The 19,476-nt window shown below is 37.3% G+C and overlaps 2 protein-coding genes across 4 annotated transcripts in view; one reads left to right on the top strand and one right to left on the bottom strand.

Annotated features, from left to right (window-relative positions):
- DEPDC4 (DEP domain containing 4) overlaps nucleotides 1-19,476 on the top strand; it is a 109,737-nt gene that overhangs the window by 40,917 nt on the left and 49,344 nt on the right. Inside the window, exon 9 of one of the 2 annotated variants that reach the window (XM_051846583.2) lies at nucleotides 7,308-7,495. The exons of the other annotated variant lie outside the window; for it this stretch is intronic. Within the exon in view, the coding sequence (XP_051702543.1) occupies nucleotides 7,308-7,315 (8 nt within the window). The 3' untranslated portion in view covers nucleotides 7,316-7,495. Of the gene's footprint in view, nucleotides 1-7,307; nucleotides 7,496-19,476 lie in introns of those variants that run through there. 2 annotated transcript variants of the gene reach the window in all.
- Nucleotides 1-19,476, bottom strand: part of ACTR6 (actin related protein 6) — a 22,479-nt gene extending 3,003 nt beyond the window's left edge. The window contains exons 1-10 of one of the 2 annotated variants that reach the window (XM_002711218.5): nucleotides 19,315-19,476; nucleotides 17,366-17,483; nucleotides 16,206-16,274; nucleotides 15,218-15,341; nucleotides 13,132-13,267; nucleotides 12,979-13,035; nucleotides 8,051-8,149; nucleotides 7,877-7,955; nucleotides 3,065-3,236; nucleotides 1,768-1,906 (exon numbers count right to left, since the gene is read on the bottom strand). In XM_002711218.5, coding sequence (XP_002711264.1) covers nucleotides 1,768-1,906; nucleotides 3,065-3,236; nucleotides 7,877-7,955; nucleotides 8,051-8,149; nucleotides 12,979-13,035; nucleotides 13,132-13,267; nucleotides 15,218-15,341; nucleotides 16,206-16,274; nucleotides 17,366-17,483; nucleotides 19,315-19,382 — 1,061 coding nt within the window. In that variant the 5' untranslated portion in view covers nucleotides 19,383-19,476. The remainder of the gene's footprint in view (nucleotides 1-1,767; nucleotides 1,907-3,064; nucleotides 3,237-7,876; nucleotides 7,956-8,050; nucleotides 8,150-12,978; nucleotides 13,036-13,131; nucleotides 13,268-15,217; nucleotides 15,342-16,205; nucleotides 16,275-17,365; nucleotides 17,484-19,314) is intronic. The other variant, XM_051846586.2, reaches the window with a different exon arrangement.

The following is a 19,476-nucleotide window of genomic DNA, read 5'->3' as shown; positions in this document are numbered from 1 at the left end:
TGAACCAGTGGATGGAAGACCTCTCTCTCCTCTTTCCCTCTCTCTGCAGCTTGGCCTTTCAAAAAAATAAAGTAAGTGAACTGAGTTTTTTTTTTTTTTTTAATATTTATTTATTTGAAAGTCAGAGTTACAGAGAGACATAGGCAGAGAGAGAGAGAGAGAGGTCTTCCATCCACTGGTTCATTCCCCAAGTGAACACACAGCCAGAGATGAGCCGATTGGAAGCCAGGAGCCAGGAGCTTCCTCTAAGTCTCCCACGTGGGTGCAGGGGCCCAGGGACTTGAACCATCTTCTACTCTTTCCCAGGCCATAGCAGAGAGCTGGATTGGAAGTGGAGCAGCCAGGACTTGCACTGGCACCCATATGGGATGTCAGCACTGCAGGAGCCAGCTTTGCTTGCCACACCACAGCACCGGCCAATGAACTAAGTTTTAATTTGATCACTGCTCATAACTCAATGTTAAGGCACTTGCCAAGTCATGAGCCCATGTTTCTTTATTTACAAATATATTTACCAATAAAGAAATAAGGACTGAATAGGATGATCTACAAGCACTTCTTCCAGCTCTAAAGTACCACCTTAATTTTTTTTATAGCTTAAGTAAAAGTGATGCTGCTTTCGCTCATAAATAAGGTAGGTGGTAGACATAAAAAGTTTTGACCAGGGGCCAGCAGTGTGGCATATACATAACGCCACTTCCTGCTGTGCTGGCACCCCTATATGGGCACCAGTTTGAGTCCTGGCTGCTCCTCTTCCAATCCAGCTCTCTGCAATGGTCTGGGAAAGCAGAAGATGCCCCAAGTCCTTGGGCCCCTGCACCGGTGTGGGAGACCCAGAAAAAACTCCTGGCTCCTGGCTTCAGATCAGTGCAGTTCCAGCCATTGCGACCACTTGGGTAGTGAACCAGCAAATGGAAGACCTCTCTCTCTCTCTCTCTCTCTCTCTCTATTTCTCTCTCTCCCCCCCCCCCTTTGTCTCTGTAACTCCTTCAAATAAATAATTTAAAAAAATTTTGACCTATAAGTTAAAATGTCAGATGAATATATTCATTTAAAACATTTAAAATTTTTTTAGAAATCCAAAATAACTTACGAATTGAAGTAATTCATCTCTATTTACTTTTTCATTCAGGAGACAGACAAATAGGCAAAGAGAGCTCTTGTCCACTAGGTTCATCCCCTAAATGTGTGCAATGGCTGGGCTGGACTGGGGTGGAAGTAGGAGCTAGGCACTAGCAGGTCTCCACCACAATGGAAGGAGCCCCATTACTTAAGCCAACACCACTGCTTCCCAGGGTCTGAATTGAAACTGGAGACAGGAAACAAACTCAAGTACCCCAATACAGGACAAAGTCATCTCAAAAACCAGGCCAAACACCTACCCTGACATACTTATCTTGATGGCTCAATTCTTAAATTTCTATTCTTAATAGAAGCTTTCAACAAATGATACATCTCTGATAAATCAAACAGATAATAATCTTATTTTCTGTCTATAAAAATAAGGACTTGTTTACTATATATAAGTGATCTTACATTAACTGAGCACTCATTCTATAGCAAATGTTATGGTTGACACTCTATACTTAATCCTATCTAATTCACTGAAATATTAAGTTTATAATTCTGATGAGACAAATAAAATGATGATCTAATAGATGAAATAAACTTGCTAACGTGATAGGACCAGGCTTTCAACTGAAGTCTGCCTGTAGACCACTTAGTTACAAGATTTCCTGTTCTGTTTCTATGTAAATGAACACTTACTTTTCAGGTAGCACAACAGAAACATCATAATCAGTTGGAGTGAGACATCGAACTTCTGAGTAAACCCGATCCCTAAATCCAGGGAAAAGGGAATTTCCTCCTGTCAAAACAATGTTCCTAAAAAAATGCGGCTGCATTTCTTTAAAAAAGAAAAAGGGGTAGGGGTGGAGAAAGGGAAGACAAAAAGCATTAGACAATCTGTTTATTTATCTTTCTGGAAAGATCTGGATGAGGGATTAGGTAAAAAGCAATTAGGGATTACAGTTACCAGTTGAGAGACCATATAATCTTTGAGGTCCATTTTAAGATTTGTAATGCAGTTGCTTTATTCAGAGACATTAAATGCAGTGAAATATGACCCCATGGACTTCAAAAGGAAAAGCTAAGGGACTTGAACTGCAGCTTCCTATCATGTATGTGCAAGCTATGCATAAATGAGTACTTGTGAGCCCACATTTCCATGTTATCTCACTAAGACAGTGGTTTATTTTGCAATACCTACCTTTGACAGTGAAAAACACTCCTAATCTGTAATAATATTTAAAGAAAGGATCTAAGTATGAACAACTTAATATATTACATGATGGTAAACATTAGGTGCCATAAAGTTAGCCAGTATTAAAAGCCTAGAAAACACTATGTGGAAATGCACCAGGAACTGATAAGTGCCAGCCATCCCACCTAATACTAAGGTGAGGACAAGGTTCCCCTGAATTGAGTCTCATGATATAACATTAAAGCACGGTAGCACAAAATGTTGTAAACATCGTAGTTGCAACTTTATATCAAATGTGAAATTAAGATAAAAATACTTGTGAAATAATTATGTTAAGGTAATAGCATAATTTTTTTAATGAGAGGAAAACACACTGTATGTGTTAAATTTTCTGATACCTGCTGTTCCCTATGAACTAAGAAGATAAAATATAAAAGTACTCTGAAACTTGAATAAATCAGTCCCATCAATAGCTGAAAACCATTAAACTGTTATGAATTTTTATTCAGTGCAGATCCGTGTTAAATTGAAACTTTTCTGAAATAGATGAGGCAATTTAACACTTCTTGGGGAAATACATTTCTTCAAGTTTAAATACACTATAACAACTTCTCCTATATCAAGTTTATAATATAGGACAGTCAAGCAGGAATTATTAAAGCGCAATATGGGATCTGGAAATCTCCACAAATAAAACAGATTTGCTACTTTCTTGAAGTTACTCAAATGAAAGAGTTCATTGAATTTATGATTGTCAGAAATACCCTTATTCTTCAATAATTCACTATACTAGTTATGTACCTTCAGGTAAGTTCTGAATTGAATAGACAATAGCTTCTGGAATTCCCATTTCTTGAATGCCTATATCGGAAGGATTAAAAAGTATTTCTGGAACAGCAAATCTCTCATTGGCCAAACGAAGAATTTGTTCTCCAGATTTATATTTTCCACTCAATACCATCTCTTCCCTTGGCTAAAAGAAAAAATAAAATAAAATGTTAAAGCTACATTACCAACTCACATAACTAATGATTAGTAATATGTAACAATAATATATTAATCATGTTCTTAGAAGTTTCAGCTTTCTCAAAAATTAGAAAAATGTGGCCTTCCTTCCTGTTGCTAAATTGAAACAAATAATTCTGGACTTCTATTGATTATTTCCCTGAAAATAATCTGGCATCTTTATTCTATACATTTTAAAACAGAAAGAAGGAAAACAGAGGAGAACTTCATAATCCATCTATCATGATATGCTGATTTCAGTTTGCAAAGAATATACTCTGGTAGAGAACGTTTACCGTGTCTTGAATCCTACCCCTATCTACTTTCACTCCCCAACTTCACATGCTTATTAGACACTGTGCCTCAGTTCTGTTACAAGTTCCCTTTTCCCCTACAAAAAAGCTACATCTTTAAATTTTGTTGGCAAGAGGTTGGAGGAAGAAAGGTAGGAGCATGGGTAGGAGGGAGGTAGTGGGGGAAGAAGCACCATGTTCCCAAATCCGTATATATTAAATGCATTGAGTTGTATTTCTTCAACAAAATAGATAAATAAGACCAAATAAAGCCCCAACTAATAGTCAAATGAAAAAAAAATTTTTGTTACTACAAATTTTTCAAAAATCAGTTTCCATATCTTTGAAATTACCTTATGACACTAATTTTATATGAGGCTTATGCACAACAAACACAAACTTTAAACAACCATGACTCAATTTTCTCCCAACCTACCTATTCTGTGAGCTTTGTCCTAAAGTGACCAGAAAAAAATAATCTCCTTCCACAGCAATTTACATCATGAAAATAATTGTCCCTTCTCAATTTTAGAAAGAATCATAGTAACTCTCCTTGATTCAGTTTTAGACATGCATTTAATTTAATTTATATATGTGCAGATTTCTTCTCATAACAGAGTATATCCCAACCCTTTATACAGATATAAAAGTACTCAAATATATGAAAAGAAAGATTAATAATTTATTAAGAGTAATATAGGGGCTGCTGTTGTGGTACAGCAGGTTAAGCCACCTCTTGAGACAATGGCATTCCATATTAGAGTGCCAATTGAGTCCCACCTGCTCTGCTTCTGATCTACTTCCCTGCTAATGCACCTGGGAAAGCAACAGATGATCGTCTAAGTACCAGAGCCCCTACTACGCATGTGGGAGACCTGGCTCCTAGCTTCAGCATGGTCCAGCCCCAACCATGACAGCCATTTAGGGAGTTTACCTGCAGATTGAAGATCTCTCTCTTGTTTCTCTCTCTCCCTCTTTCACTCTGTCTTTCAAATAAATTATTATTTAAAAGAGTAATATGTGTGTGTGTATATATATATATATAACAACTTGGTACATGGCAAGTATTCAATACATTTTTGGATAATGCATGTAAGCCAACAACATGTCATTCATTGTACTGGATATTTTACATATCTCACTGAACTATCACATAACCCTGTAGACATATTGTCCTTTTATTAATGATACAGTGAGCTCAGCAAAGTTATGTAATATACTCAAGGACATTCATATAGTCACCCAAAACACAACAAAATACTCTTTCTACTTCAATGCCACTGATAACCTGGATGTGAATGATTCATATTTCTATCATTTGGGAATTCCAGGCTCAAAACATTCTTTTGGAATAAAATATCTTGAAAATCACACAATATTCACAATACTCTAGGGAGAACAAAGAAAACTAGAAATCCTCTTTAAACTAATTAAATTATTGCTATGATAACAAAAAAGATTATTCCTTGCCCAAGAAATATTCTTTCTTACATGGAATGGAAAACATTTCCTACGAATTTACAAAATAATTTAAAACTGGTACTGCCTTTAGTTAAAGGGTGTAACTCATACTGCCAACATTCAAAATAACTTGGGACAGATGCAGACAGGCAAATTTCAGTTGACAAAACATGAGAGGCTATCTAGTTTATTTATAGCACTGATTTGCAGAACAGCACTACATGACTTACCAGGATCAAAGAGATAATCAGCAGAAACCCAGAACCAGATATTCTTGTTAAATGTTAGCACCAAAGTCATTAATCATTGATATGTACTCTGGTACTCTGGGTAGGTTTTATTTTTAAGGGTACAATTCCAAAGGATTTTTGTTTTAGACACAGAAAAATGAAGGAACTTAGAAGGGCGCCTGGGAGTTGCTCTTTTATTCAATGTAGCCCATGATTACTACACACCCCTCACAGTTTTAGTCCTGGTACCATTAAAGAAATGATCAGTTCATGTTACAATAAACAGCTCTGCACAAAGTGGTAATCATTAACAACAAGGGCAGTTTTCTCAATTTACATAAGCCAAGTAAACACCTTACACTGCACTGTGCATCCTCCTTCTGATCAGAGCTAAAACTGAAATTCTTCATTTGTAATCAGTAATGATATTGTAAACTTTATTTTTATTACTATTACTAGCAGTAGAAAATCAAGGCTGCCCCTTCCCCCTAAGCATTTTAAAATATTGGCTAATAAACTAACAAAATATCTGAGTTTAACAGTATAAAAGTTCTAAGTATAAAAGTTTTCAACTACAGCGGCCAGCACTATGGTGTAATGCAGGTACAACGCCACCTGCATTGCCGGCGTCCCATATAGGCACCAGTTACAGTTGCAGCTGTTCTACTTCTCATCCAGCTCTCTGCTGCGTCTCTCTGTGTAACTCTGCCTTCAAATAGATAAAATGAAGCTTTAAAAAAAAGTTCTCAAATATATTTCTTAATTTTACATAGTATTGCTTTTCAAATTTCATAAATATTTATTAGTCCTTATCAAAGCTGTTCTGGGCCGGCGCTGTGGCGCAGCGGGTTAACACCCTGGCCTGAAGCGCCAGCATCCCGTAGGAGCGCCAGTTCTAGTCCCAGCTGCTCCACTTCCCATCCAGCTCTCTGCTATGGCCTGGGATAGCAGCAGAAGATGCCCCAAGTCCTTGGGCCCCTGCACCTGCAGGGGAGACCGGGAAGAAGCTCCTGGCTCCTGGCTTCAGATCGGCACAGCCCCAGCTATTATGGCCATCTAGGGAGTTAACCAGCAGATGGAAGACCTCTCTCTCTGTCTCTACCTCTCTCTGTAACTCTTTCAAATAAATAAAAATAAATCTTTAAAAAAACAAAGCTGTTCCACATCAGCCAACAATGAAAAAAGTATTAAAGAAAGTCAATAAAACTTAGGGTTAACCCTAATATAGAAATTATTCATAAAATATATGTGATTCTAATCCAAATACTAATGACATTCTTCTCAGATCTAGAACAAATGATGCTAAAATGAATACATTTTTAAAAAGAAGAGAATATTCCATAAACTAATGCATTATCATTGGTAAGGCAGATAAGAAATTTTTAAAAGAGGAAATATTTCCTAGTTGACTGTCCTATCATCTGGAAGAGATTTTCTTTTCTTTTTAAGATGTACACACTAAACATTTCTTGGAAAAGGAACTGAGAACATGGTTAAAGATTTTAAGTACCCCCTTGTGATTCCAATGATGTTAGGTTTGGGGAGATTGGAAATCTGTCCCAATCCCTCTACTGAAGTAGTCTTAAGTCTGATTTGTATTTCACCCCAATAATCTGTCATATATATATATATATATATATATATTATATTTTAATTTCAGACATCCTAACTATTACATAAAATCCATGCATCTACCAATCAGCTTAATCCAACCTTACAAATAAGTTAACACACCCCCTTCCAATTTAACTTTTATATATATATTTAAGTATTCCTAAATAGCATAATTATTCTGCATACACTGAAAGTGTACCTCGAGTTCTAAATTGTGCTTTCTATTCAACATCATGCTTTCAAGATTTACCTATGCTGATCATGTAGTTCTACTTCATTTTATTACTGCATATTTTATAGTATGAATACATGAAAATTTATTTATTCTTATTCCACTGGTAGATATTTAGGCTGTTCTCAATTTTTCACTATTTTAAAATGTACTACAATGAATATTATAACTGTCTCTTTGTGCAATTGTGCTTACATTTTTAACCACAGATTTCTAACTTCCCAGTCATCGCCATCAAGCCTGTAACTGGAAGGGCAAATTTCACATTTAGCCAAACACAGAACTGTCTTAACTGAGCTGATCAAAGGTAAGAAGAAATTAGTTTATTTTTCCATCAAAAATAAACTGCTTCTTAACACTTTCAAAATGCACTGGATTTTGCCCTTCTCAACTAAAATCGAATTCTATCAGATCAAACATAAGTAAATTCCAGCACTAGGTTAGCTATGTCAATATGTTAACAAGAAAATAACCAATTTCTAAGTGGATTTAAATTAATTCTTAAGGAAGCAGTAAAGGGTTACAAAACTGTAATACAAGTAAGGAAACTGTTTATCTCCAGATTTGTCCCATGTTCTATTATTAGGTTCAAAGTACTTTTTCTAAAAAAATATTATGAGAAATTTGTTAGTCAAATTTACAGACTGCGCTTGGAGAAATGCCCACCAGGAAAATCAACAGCTCCCTATGACCCTGCCACTCCTCACTGGAGATGAACTGCTTTTCAAATCTGGCCGAGGTGATCATTAGAATAAATACTGAGGATTTCAAAAAGTACCTTACAAAAGCCCTTTTTAATTGTACTGAAGTCAGGCAAAACATAATCGATCATTACTGTATTTTCTTCTCCTTTCAATCTAGAAAACAAAATAGAGATTTATGAAATGTTTTCATTATGGGTAACATCACTCAGGAACCAACTTTCCAATTTTCAGATGATCAGTATACATACTTTGCAATGTCCATGTCTTTGTAAAAATCCTGAGAGACATAGCATACATCTTCTTTCACTTGGTTAATCACATGTGTTTCATCCATAACATGAAGCTGCCTAACAAAATATAAAATTGAAAAAATGTAAATATTACCCATATTTATCATTTCAAATATTTTCTCTGGAATTAAATTTTCAAGTAACTGATTTTTCAACATATTCAGCTCTTGAATGTATAAAATATATTTAACTTGATGAAATACTATTTCTCCAAGAACAGATTATTAGTCCAGTTTTTAGGTAGGAAAATTGAAAACATGTGTTAATGTGCCAAGGTTTGACTAACCAGCAAACTTCCCCCTACCCCAAACACCCTGAACAGAATCTTGCTACAATGCTTAACTCTAAACTTTCTTTTCTGATTACAAAAGCATTGTGAGTCAGCACACAGTACCAAGCACATAGAAGATGTTGAATAAATATTTGATGAGTGATTTCAATAAAACGCAGGCTCAATTTAAACAGAAAAAAAAAGTGAGTTTATTTCCGTCAAAAAAATTTTTTTAAGATTTATTTGTTTCAAAGGCAGAGTTAGAGACAGAGATCTTCCATCCACTGTTAACTTCCCAAATGGTCACAAGGACCCTGGGCCAGGTGGAAGTCAGAAGCTTGGAACTATATCTGGGTATGCTAAGTGGGTGCAGGGGCCCAAGCACTTGGGACATCTTTTGCTGTTTTCCCAGGTGCATTAGCAGGGAGCTGGATCAAAAGCAGAGCACCCACGACTCTAATCTGTAACCATATAGCATCCCAGCATTGCAGGTGGCAGTTTAACCTACTATGCCACAATGCCAGCCCCTCAAGTATTTTTTCTGTGGAGACATTTTTATACTACAGGTTTACATTTTGTTTTCAATTAAATATCATCTAATTATCTTAGGCTATTATATTATTTTTTAAAAGATTTATTTATTTATTTGAGAGGCAGAGTTACAGAGAGAGACAGAGACAGAGATCTTCCAACCGCTGGTTCACTCCCAAAATGGCCAAAATGGCCAGAGCTGGGCCAATTCAAACCCAGAAGCCAAGAGATTCTTCCAGGTCTCCCACATGGGTGCAGGGGCCCAAGCTCTTGGGCCATCTTCCACTGCTTTCCTAGGCCATCATCAGGGAGCTGGACTGGAAGTGGAGGAACCAGGACTTGAACTGGCACCCACATGGGATGTCAGTGTTGCAGACAGAGGCTTAACCCACTATGCCACAGTGCCAGCCCCCTGCTATTATATTCTTTAAAAATATTTTTTACTGGTTTACAATAGTCAGTCAAAATTTATTTATCCATGTTTCAATGGTGGAACTTTAGGTCAGGAAGAGAAGATATTTGTGTGTTTATTGGCACAGACTCTGCGTTACAGACATAGGTTTGAGTCACAACTTAGCAGATAAGATACTTTGTCTGTTTGGGACTCAATTGCTTCAACTCTACAAGGGCAGTAAGAAGACCAGCATTGTGGAGTAGTGGAAAAAGCCGCTGCCTTCAACACTGGCATTCCACATGGGTGCCAGTTCTAATCCAGCTCCATGCTAATGGCCTGGGAAAAGTAGTGGAAGTTGAAAGAAGCTCCTGTTCTTGGCTTTGGCCTATCCAAACCCTGGCTGATGTGGCCATTTGGGGAGGGAAACAGCAGGTGAAGATCTCTCTCTCTCTCTCTCTGTCTCTCCCTCTCTCTTTCCAACTCTTTCAAATAAATAAATAAATATTTTTAAAATTTTAAAATAAAAAGAGGCCAGTAAGAGCTCCTATTTAACAGAGTTGTAAAAAGTAATTCTCCTAGCCGGCGCCGTGGCTCACTAGGCTAATCCTCCGCCTTGCGGCGCCGGCACACCGGGTTCTAGTCCCGGTCGGGGCTCCGGATTCTGTCCCGGTTGCCCCTCTTCCAGGCCAGCTCTCTGCTGTGACCAGGGAGTGCAGTGGAGGATGGCCCAAGTGCTTGGGCCCTGCACACCATGGGAGACCAGGATAAGTACCTGGCTCCTGCCATCGGATCAGCATGGTGTGCCGGCTGCAGCGTGCCGGCCGCGGCGGCCATTGCAGGGTGAACCAACAGCAAAGGAAGACCTTTCTCTCTGTCTCTCTCTCACTGTCCACTCTGCCTGTCAAAAAATAAAAAATAAAACAAAAAAATAAATAAAGTAATTCCCCTAATGCTTATCATGTGTGTAGCTCAGTCCTTATACTCAATAAAGTAAAACACTGATTGTATGTTTTTTCTGTATCATTACATATCATATTATATCTTCTGTAAGATGTACCACTGTACCAATCAGAAGAAAAAATGCTCATTAAACTGTAACAATTCTAAGGTATTAAAGATTGCAAAATTCACAACAATTTCAGAGTAAAATGTGAACAAAATACAACTCAAAATAAATGAAATGGGGGCCAGTGCTACGGCATAGTGGGCTAAGCCTCCACCTGCAGCACCAGCATCCATATGGGCGCCAGTTCTAGTCCCAGCTGCTCCTCTTCTGATCCAGCTCTCTGCAGTGGCCTGGGAAAGCAGTAGAAGATGGCCCAACTCCTTGAGCCCCTGCACCCCCATAGGAGACCCGGAGGAAGTTCCTGGCTTTGGCCCTCTGGCCGTTGCAATGATTTGGGGAGTGAACAAGCAGGTGGAAGACCTCTCTGCCTTTCAAATAAATAAATAAAATCTCTAAAAAAAATCAATGAAATATATTTTAATCTGTATCTCTGACTACCTCATTACTTATTCATACTCTGGAGGCAGAATATCAAGTAATGTTAGTTTTTTTGGTATATTGCCAAATTGTTTATCAGAACAATTCAAGTTATGCTCTGATCAGCAGTCAACAAGACTGTCAAACAAATATGCAACATCATCTTCTGAAAATAATTCTCTTAATTTGAATTGAAATATTGGGATTTTAAGAAATTTATTTATTTATTTAAGAGAGAGGGATAGAAAGCACTAAGAGCTCCCATCATTCCCCAAATGCCTGCAAAAGTAGAGTGGGCCAGGATTGAAGTTAGCAGCTAGGATCACAATCCAGATCTCTCATGTGAGTCACAGGAACCCAATTATCTGAGCCATTACTGCCGCATCAAGGGTCTACAGTAACAGGAAACAAATCTCGGTCTCTTTCTCTGCCTTTAAAATAAATAAAAACAAATAAAATTTAAAATTTAACATATCAATGGATATTATGGCACAGTGGGTTAAACTGTTGCTTTGGATGCCCACAACCCATATTGGAGTGCTAGTTTAAGTTCTGGCTATTCCGTTTCTGATCCTGCAACTAGCAAGTGTTTGGCGTCGTCACCCATGTGGGACATGCAGATGGAGCTCCTACTTCCAGGTTTTGGCCTGACTCAGCTGTGGTTGAACCAGTGGATAGAATATCCTCTCTGTCTCTCCACATCTCTCTGTTATACTGCCTTCCAAATAATTTCTTTTAAAAAAAAAAAAAAGTTTGATTCAGGATTAACCGTTCAGTCTCTCTCTCTTTCTCCTTTTAAACCCACTGAAACATTTTATTCTCATATAGTATTCCACCTCTAGAAGTAGCATCCTAGGCCTTTCCTTCCTGTGTGTTTTCATCTTACTTCACCATCATTACAGCAGCTGAGTTTGTCAGTACAATGAAACCAAACTGACAGGATGGAAGCAAATCATTCCATTTTCCTGGATCTTTGAGCTGCCCATCAAATCTGGGGATGAGCATGCCACGCTTGTTTAGTTTGCCTGTTCACAATGATTTTTTTCATCAATGATTTCATCAGTGATCATCAATGACTTCAAATTTGCTAATATAACCATGCTTCATCCTCACTGCCGAACCCAGATGATGACTTTGGAACGCTGCCTAGTGAGAACCTGGCATCCTACTCTCTTCTCAGTATTGCCGATGCCCTGCAAGCATCAGCCAGGACAATCATTAGAACCATCACAGAAAGATGGTAGCGAACTGTTAGTATCACTTTATTTAATTATTACAGTTTTGGTACTGGCACGGTGGTACAGCGAGTTAGTTGCCTGCAGCTTCAGCATCTCATATGGGTGCCAGTGTGAGTCCCAGCTGGCAACTAACTAACAGAAATATTATTATTAAGGCTTATCAAGGTTAAAAATTTAAAAATAGGTACAATGCAAATATACTTCGTGTGGAGTAATCTGACAGAGAGATGGAGATAAGAGATCTCAGATTTATTTTCCTTTTTTGATCCTTTTTCTTTTTCTTTCTTTTTTTTTAAATATTTATTTATCTATTTGAAAGTCAGTTACACACAGAGAGAAGGAGAGGCAGAGAGAGAGCGGTATTCCATCGGCTGGTTCATTCCCAAATTGGCCACAACGGCTGGAGCTGCACCAATCCGAAGCCAGGAGCTTCTTCTGGGTCTCCCACATGGGTACAGGGGCCCAAGGAGTTGGGCCATCTTCTACCGCTTTCCCAGGCCATAGCAGAGAGCTGGATCGGAAGTGGAGCAGCCGGGACTGAACCAGCACCCATATGGGATGCTGGCGCTTCAGGCCAGGGCGTTAACCCGCTGTGCAACAGCGCCAGCCCTTGATCCTTTTTCTTTATATGCATTTTTTTGTTTTACCATGTTCATGTACAACATTTTAATTTACCATGTTAAATTTAACATTTAATTTTACCATGTTCATGTATAACAATTTTAAATTATTAAACATTAAAATTTCGCAAAATGTGGAAATATCTTCTAGGTAGACACAACTATTGTATATACTGGAAACCTTCCTGATATGAATATCATTAGTATTTACATACATGATTCAATTTTTTAAGCAATAATATAGAACACCTTTCTATACATAAAATTAAGGTAAGGATTAATCTTAACTAACTTCAAAAAGTCCATCCCTAGAAACTTATCCTTTCAAACAACCGAAGCTAAGTCATACCTGTAAGATATGATCTCCTTTAGATGATTGGTTAAGAGTTTTCCTCCCACATTTATCCTAAAAAGGGAGAATTCAAATTTGGCTCAGTTATCACACATTTCATCCTAAGAAATAATATGAAATAAGAAATAATGAAAAATTAAATGCACTCACCGAATAATTGCTTCTTTTTTCTTTTTACTTCTACAATAAGGAACTATGTGAGTAAAGGAGTATCCACTATCTACAATGATGCAGCATAATTCAGAAGGATTGTCTCGGAAATACCTGTGTGCACTGAGAGCCCCAGCTATTCACAAAAAGATTGAAAAAAGAAAAAGAACTCATTAAACAAAAGGGAAACAGAAATTTAAAGCAATAGATGGAACAAACTAAAAATGTTAATTTATGGTATTCATAATTGATACATGGTATTTCTAATGCTGAAACTTCAAAACATCACAGATAATGCATGGAATACAAAAAGAAACACTGGTTGGTCATGTTTTAAGAGTAAATATTCATATCTTTTTAAAAATTTTTATTTATTTGAAAGATATACAAAGAAAGGTAGAGACGGTGGGGGGGAGGGTGGAGAAGGAGAGAGAGAGGCAGCAATGGCTGAAGCTGAGCCGATCCAAACAGGAGCCACGAACTTCTTCCAAATCTCCCATGTTGGGTACAGGGGCCCAAGGACTTGGGCCATCCTCTGCTGCTTTCCCAGGTGCATTAGCAGGGAGCTGGATCAGAAGTAGAGTAGCCAGGACTCAAACTGGCACCCATATGGGATATATGGGATGCCGGCACTACAGGCTGGGGCTTTAACCTACTGTGCCATAGCACCGGCCCCTCATTTCTAAACTTATGATAATTATTACAAAAAAAGCTATTTTTTAATTAGCAATTTATATCTCAGGCTCTATTCTAAACTCTACATAACTTGTTTCTTCTAATACTCACGAAAAGTCCTGTTTACAGACGAAGAGGAACCCAAGGCACAGAGAAGTTCAGTAATATGCCCAAAATCATGTCATGGGAAAGTAGCAGAGCCAAGATTCAGACCTAGGCAGTATGGCTTTCCAGCAGGTTTTCCCAACCTCAGAACCATTGACAGTTTGAATCAGATCGTTAACCCTTTGTTGTTGGGGACTGTCCTGGTGTATTATAGGACATTTAGCAGCATCTGTGACCTTTACTAGAAGCTTACAGCACAATTACAGCTGTGACAACCAAAAATGTCTCCAGACATTGCCAAACGTCCCCTGGAAACAAAATCATCCTTGCTTCAGAACATTTCTTGAGGTTATGCTCTTAACTAGCACAAGTCACTTTTGTAAACAGCATAGAGAACTTGAAATACTTAAAAATCTGTAAGCTAAATATCAGGCAGTTTTTTTTCTGTAACATACATTTTTTCACTAACTCTTTGAAGACCCTTCATATGCATGGTCTTTTAAAAGTTTTGTACCAAAAGAGCCTTATCTTTTAATTCCATTTTCCAGGATCACTTTGAAGTCTCCTTGTATTGGAATGTTTTAACTGTATACAATCATGTAATTCTGTAATAAAACTTGCTATTAAATGACATTTACAGATTGTTTTCCCTCATATTGGCAGACTGAGCTCTTAAAATTATTTTAACCAATAATAATAACAAGCACATCAATGATAAAAAGGATAACTACCTCAGAAAAGTCTTTCAGAAATTAGAAACATGGCCAGTAATTTCACTGGAGAGAAATATCATGAGAGCACTTTAAAAAGTTCATGGAAAATGGAATTAAAAGGTAAGTTTATTTTGGTACACACACACACAAAAAAAAGAAATCCATGTGTAGTTTTTCCATAGAAGGCATTCTCCATGTAATTAGAGAGAGAGATCTTCTATCTGCTGGTTCACTCCCCAAATGGCCACAATGGTCGGAGTTAGGCCAATTTGAAGCCAGGAGCCACGATCTTCCTCCAGGTCTCCCACATGGGTGCAGGGACCCAAGCTCTTGGGCCATCTTCTACTGCTATCCCAGGCCATAGCAGAGAGCTGGATTGGAAGAGGAATAGCAGGACTAGAACCAGTGCCCATATGGGATGCTGGTGCCACAGGTAGAGGATTAATCTACTACACCACAGCACTGGCCCCATGAGTACATCAAGTTTTAAAATTCTGTTTTATTGCCTTTGTATTATGGGATTTTAAGAGTTTCTTTACGCTATTCATACTCATATCCATGTTAATTCAATTTCAATGTAAACTTTAACTCACCATTTACTCTCAATACTGCTTGAAACTGGTATTCTTCAAATAGAATTTCATTCATTGATTCTTGAATTGAAGTGAAGTTAAAATATGGTTCTGTGATAATAATGTTAGTATCTAAAAAATCAACCTATGAGACAGAAAAATAAAAAAACTTTTATAATTTCTAGTGATTATCATCAACACTTGCTTCATAGAAATAAAATTACTTAGGCCTAACAATAACCCTAATGTCTTATTACTATGACAGTTTTATTAAGTGGGCATACATTTATAATTTATATATATACATTATTTATTCAAATAAATATATTTATTAAATTAAACAACCCAAGACACAGAAAAGCCACCAAAGTTCATGTAGCTACTTAGTGATCTTAGCTTAAAGAATCTATGTAGTTAATGAGTATTATGCAACTTTACCTTTCTTATTAGTAGCAATAATTAAATGGTAGTGTCAAACTGTTTAAAGATACATATATAAAAGTAATTAATACCGCTGCAAGTATTGAGGCTGTAATTTTGTTTAAAAAGAAAAAGGCAAGATTCAATATATTTAAAGTTTACATAATTCTCTCCCATATATTCTTGAAGAATTTAAACATGAACATTCTTAGTATAGCTATAATCACACTATTGACTCTAAAAGTAAGAAGTTGTCTTATAATATTTACCCACTCAATGTAAGCAAAAACATTTGCTTGATAAAATGAAAATTACGTAGTGAGATTATCTAATGAAATGTCAAGTAAAATTTAACCTTGAGTTTCATATGGACTATCTCCACTCAACCTCCATCCACTTCAAAATAAATTCTATTAATTTGCATGTATTAAATGTTTAGAAAATCAAAGCTGGGCAAAGCTATATTTAAGTAACTCAAATATGTACTGAAAATGTATTTGCAAGTTTATAAATATTAAAATAAATGCTCTAACTTTTCATTCAAGTAACACATGAAAATAGAATTTGAATACATACTCTAATTTGTTACCTGATACATTTCTTTCCCAAAAAGGTAATCCCAAACTTGTCTTTGAACATCCCAATTCACCAAGTAGCCCTAAAAAATGTTTTAATCAAGTTGATTATTTAAGAATATTTGAACAATTTTTTAAAGTCAGATTAATAGCTCCAAGTCACTGATTCCTATCTATTTATAGTAACCATTTCCAGCCTAATGCTGTATGAATTCTAAACCAATTACTTGGCAAATTTTTCTCCCTTTAGAAGTCAAAAAAATTACAAAATAACATTAACTAAAATATCAAGAATTCAAAAGACACCCTAATACATAGAGATGCTTCTCTTTACTTTTTAAAAATTCATGTGTCGGGGAAAGAAGGGAAGTATGGTTGTCTTCTTGGAACTGAACCTGTGAAATATATAAAATCTGTTCTCTATATTAATAAACATAAAAAAATTAAAAGAAAGGTTAAACAGGTCCAACTTGATAATAAAGCCATACTCTTAACTTCTAATTTCTTTTTTCTTTAATTTCTTAATTTCTTTAAGATTTATTTATTTATTTGAAAGTCAAGAGTACAGAGAGAAAGGGAGAGAGAGACAGAGAGAGAGAGAGATCTTCCATCCACTGGTTCACTCCCCAGATGGCTGCAATGGTCAGAGCTGGGCCAAGTTAAAGCCAGGAGACAGGAGCTTTATCCACTCTCCCATGTGGGTAGCAAGGGTCCAAACATTTGGGCCATCTTCTGCTACTTTTCCCAGGATATTAGCAGGCTGAGAATCAAACCCGAGCCCATATGGGATGCTGACATCACAGGCAGAGGCTTTACCTGGTATGCCACAAGGCTGGCTCCACTCTAATTTATCAAAAAAGAGGTGTAGGGTTTTGGTCCAATAAAAGGTACTAAAATTATCCTTAAAAATGCATGTATGTATACCATTTAGATCTAACATAAAATTCAGTACACACAATCAATCACTAAATCAGGGTTATTTATTTTTATCAAGATAACTTAATTTCAATTCTTGGTTTCAGTTACATCTTGGTTAAAATTTGTCACCTTTTTTCAGAGTTCTAAAAGTATTTTCACACACACATACACACACACATACATACCGAGTCTTATACAATTAAAAATTATCTTTAAACTTACGTCTGTAATGCTAGAGAAGGCATGCTGAGATTACCTTTTGAAAAGGAAGGATGTAAAACAGTCCAGAAGGGTCCTTTATTTCATCTATCTGGTTCGCAGTAAAAGTTTTTAGACGTGCTGTTTTTGACCTGAACTGACAGTTAGGAATAACTCTAAAAATAAAAGAAACAAATAACATAATTACTTCCTAAATATTTAGTTCCTAAAAATTCCCTTACTTAGCTACCACTCTCAAAAGCAAAAGATTAGTTTATCTGAACTGTTTTCTCATTCTTTTTAAAGATTTGTTTATTTATTTCAAAGGTAGAGTGGCAGACAGGGAGAGACAGGGATCTACCATTCCCCAAATGCCAACAATGGCCAGGGCTGAGCCAGGCTGCAGTAAGGAGCCAGGAACTCCATCAGGGTCTCCTAAGTACTTGAGCCACCATCGGCTGCCTCCAACGCACATTAACAGGTAGCTAAATGGAAAGGCAGGCAAGTCTCAATCTGAGGCACTCTGATACAGGATGTGGTCATTCCAAGCAGTGCCTTAATCAGCTATGCCACAACTCTGGCCCCAAAATAATTTCTAAAATGCCTTTTTTTAAGTCCTAGTTTGTAACATATTCTATACTGGATCCTTTATTTTTCTCAGTCTTCAAGAAATCCATGTGGGTGGGCATTTGTTCTGCCACTGCAGAGACGAGAGCCAAAGCTTTGGTAAAAGTCCCAGTCTTCTGACTCCAATATGGAAATTATTAATACTACTCAGTTAAAAGTATTCATAAGTTCAAAATTTTGTCAATAAAACTAAGTTCCCAGGCAGCCAAAGTTTTTCAATCAGCAAGATGTTAAGAAAGTAAGAACTAGTTTTAAATTTGGTTTATGTCTACCAGGAACTTACAATCTGTTTAGGAAGATAAATCAGATCCATTATCAATCATACAAATTATACACACACACACACACACATATATACATATAATCATGACACTGGGACAATCCCGTAAAATATAATGTGTACCTGCTTATTTACTTACCATATTATCAGCATTTTGTCTACATGTTAAAATATTCTTTGAGGACATGATTTTTAAAAGATGCATTGTTGTCAATCTCATGGTTATAAAGTACACAAGTGTTATATTGACCCAACTTGCTATTCATGGTTATTTAGCTTGCTTCTCATTTCCTCATACCATAAACAGTATAAATGGATAAAACAGAGAATCTTTGTTCTTAAGTTATCAAGTACCTCTAATTAATTCCTCAGGTACGTGGTAATAGAATTGCTGTGTTACAGGATATTAACAACGATACACGTGCCAAAAGGCTTTCTTTTCCAGGAAGACTAACAATTTACAGTCCTACTCTAGTAGACGTGGTTTGTGTTCCCTTTTTAAAAAGAAAAGGAGACAAGGGGAAAGGAAAATAAAATTCTGTGGATTTGACAGAAGAAAAACCATGTCTTAGGTCTGCTTATTTATCCAATCATACATTTTACGAGTATGTATTTTATGAATGCCACGGTAATACCTGTTTAATTCAGCTAATCTACCAGGTCAGCCAGTGAGCCAAAAAAACAGTCCAAGTCTCTAGACCCTAAGACAATGGCTTTGGGGCTTTTGCTTCACGGAGCCTAGAGAGGTTCCGACGAAACCTAAAATCTCCTCCCCCAGGGAAATGCACACACACCCCCGCCACAAACACTGAAGATTCGCTCATGAACTGCATCCACAGACCTCTCTGTAGGCAACGCACCTCAGAAAACCTATTTCCCCGGGCTACTTCCTGTTACAAAACGAAACATCCATCCTACTTCCGGTGCCGCGCATCCCTAAACCCAAACCCCAATCAACTCCAGTTCCAAGCATCACAGCCACCCACCCGCCTCCCACCGAAGCATCACTCTGGCTCCGGGGCGAGCCGCGGTTCCCTCAAGTCCAGAGAGGGGGCGGAGCCTGCGAAACTCCCAGGCGTACACGCTCACCCTTTACTTACGAGACATTTTCATGGCTGTAACCGATTTTGGCGTTGTAAGCTCCGTTGTCAAGCACTAACGTGGTCATTTTAGCTCGAGCCACACCAGTACCTCCGTGCTTTCCCTGGGCGAGTCTTCCGCTCAGGCTTTTTCCGGAACTCTACGGTTTGGTGGGCGGGGCG

This window comes from Oryctolagus cuniculus, chromosome 11 (genome assembly GCF_964237555.1).
Source record: "Oryctolagus cuniculus chromosome 11, mOryCun1.1, whole genome shotgun sequence".
In the NCBI taxonomy this organism is placed as follows: Eukaryota; Metazoa; Chordata; class Mammalia; order Lagomorpha; family Leporidae; genus Oryctolagus; species Oryctolagus cuniculus.
Note: the sequence above shows the minus strand (reverse complement) of the source record. Positions and strands in the feature narration are given on the sequence as shown.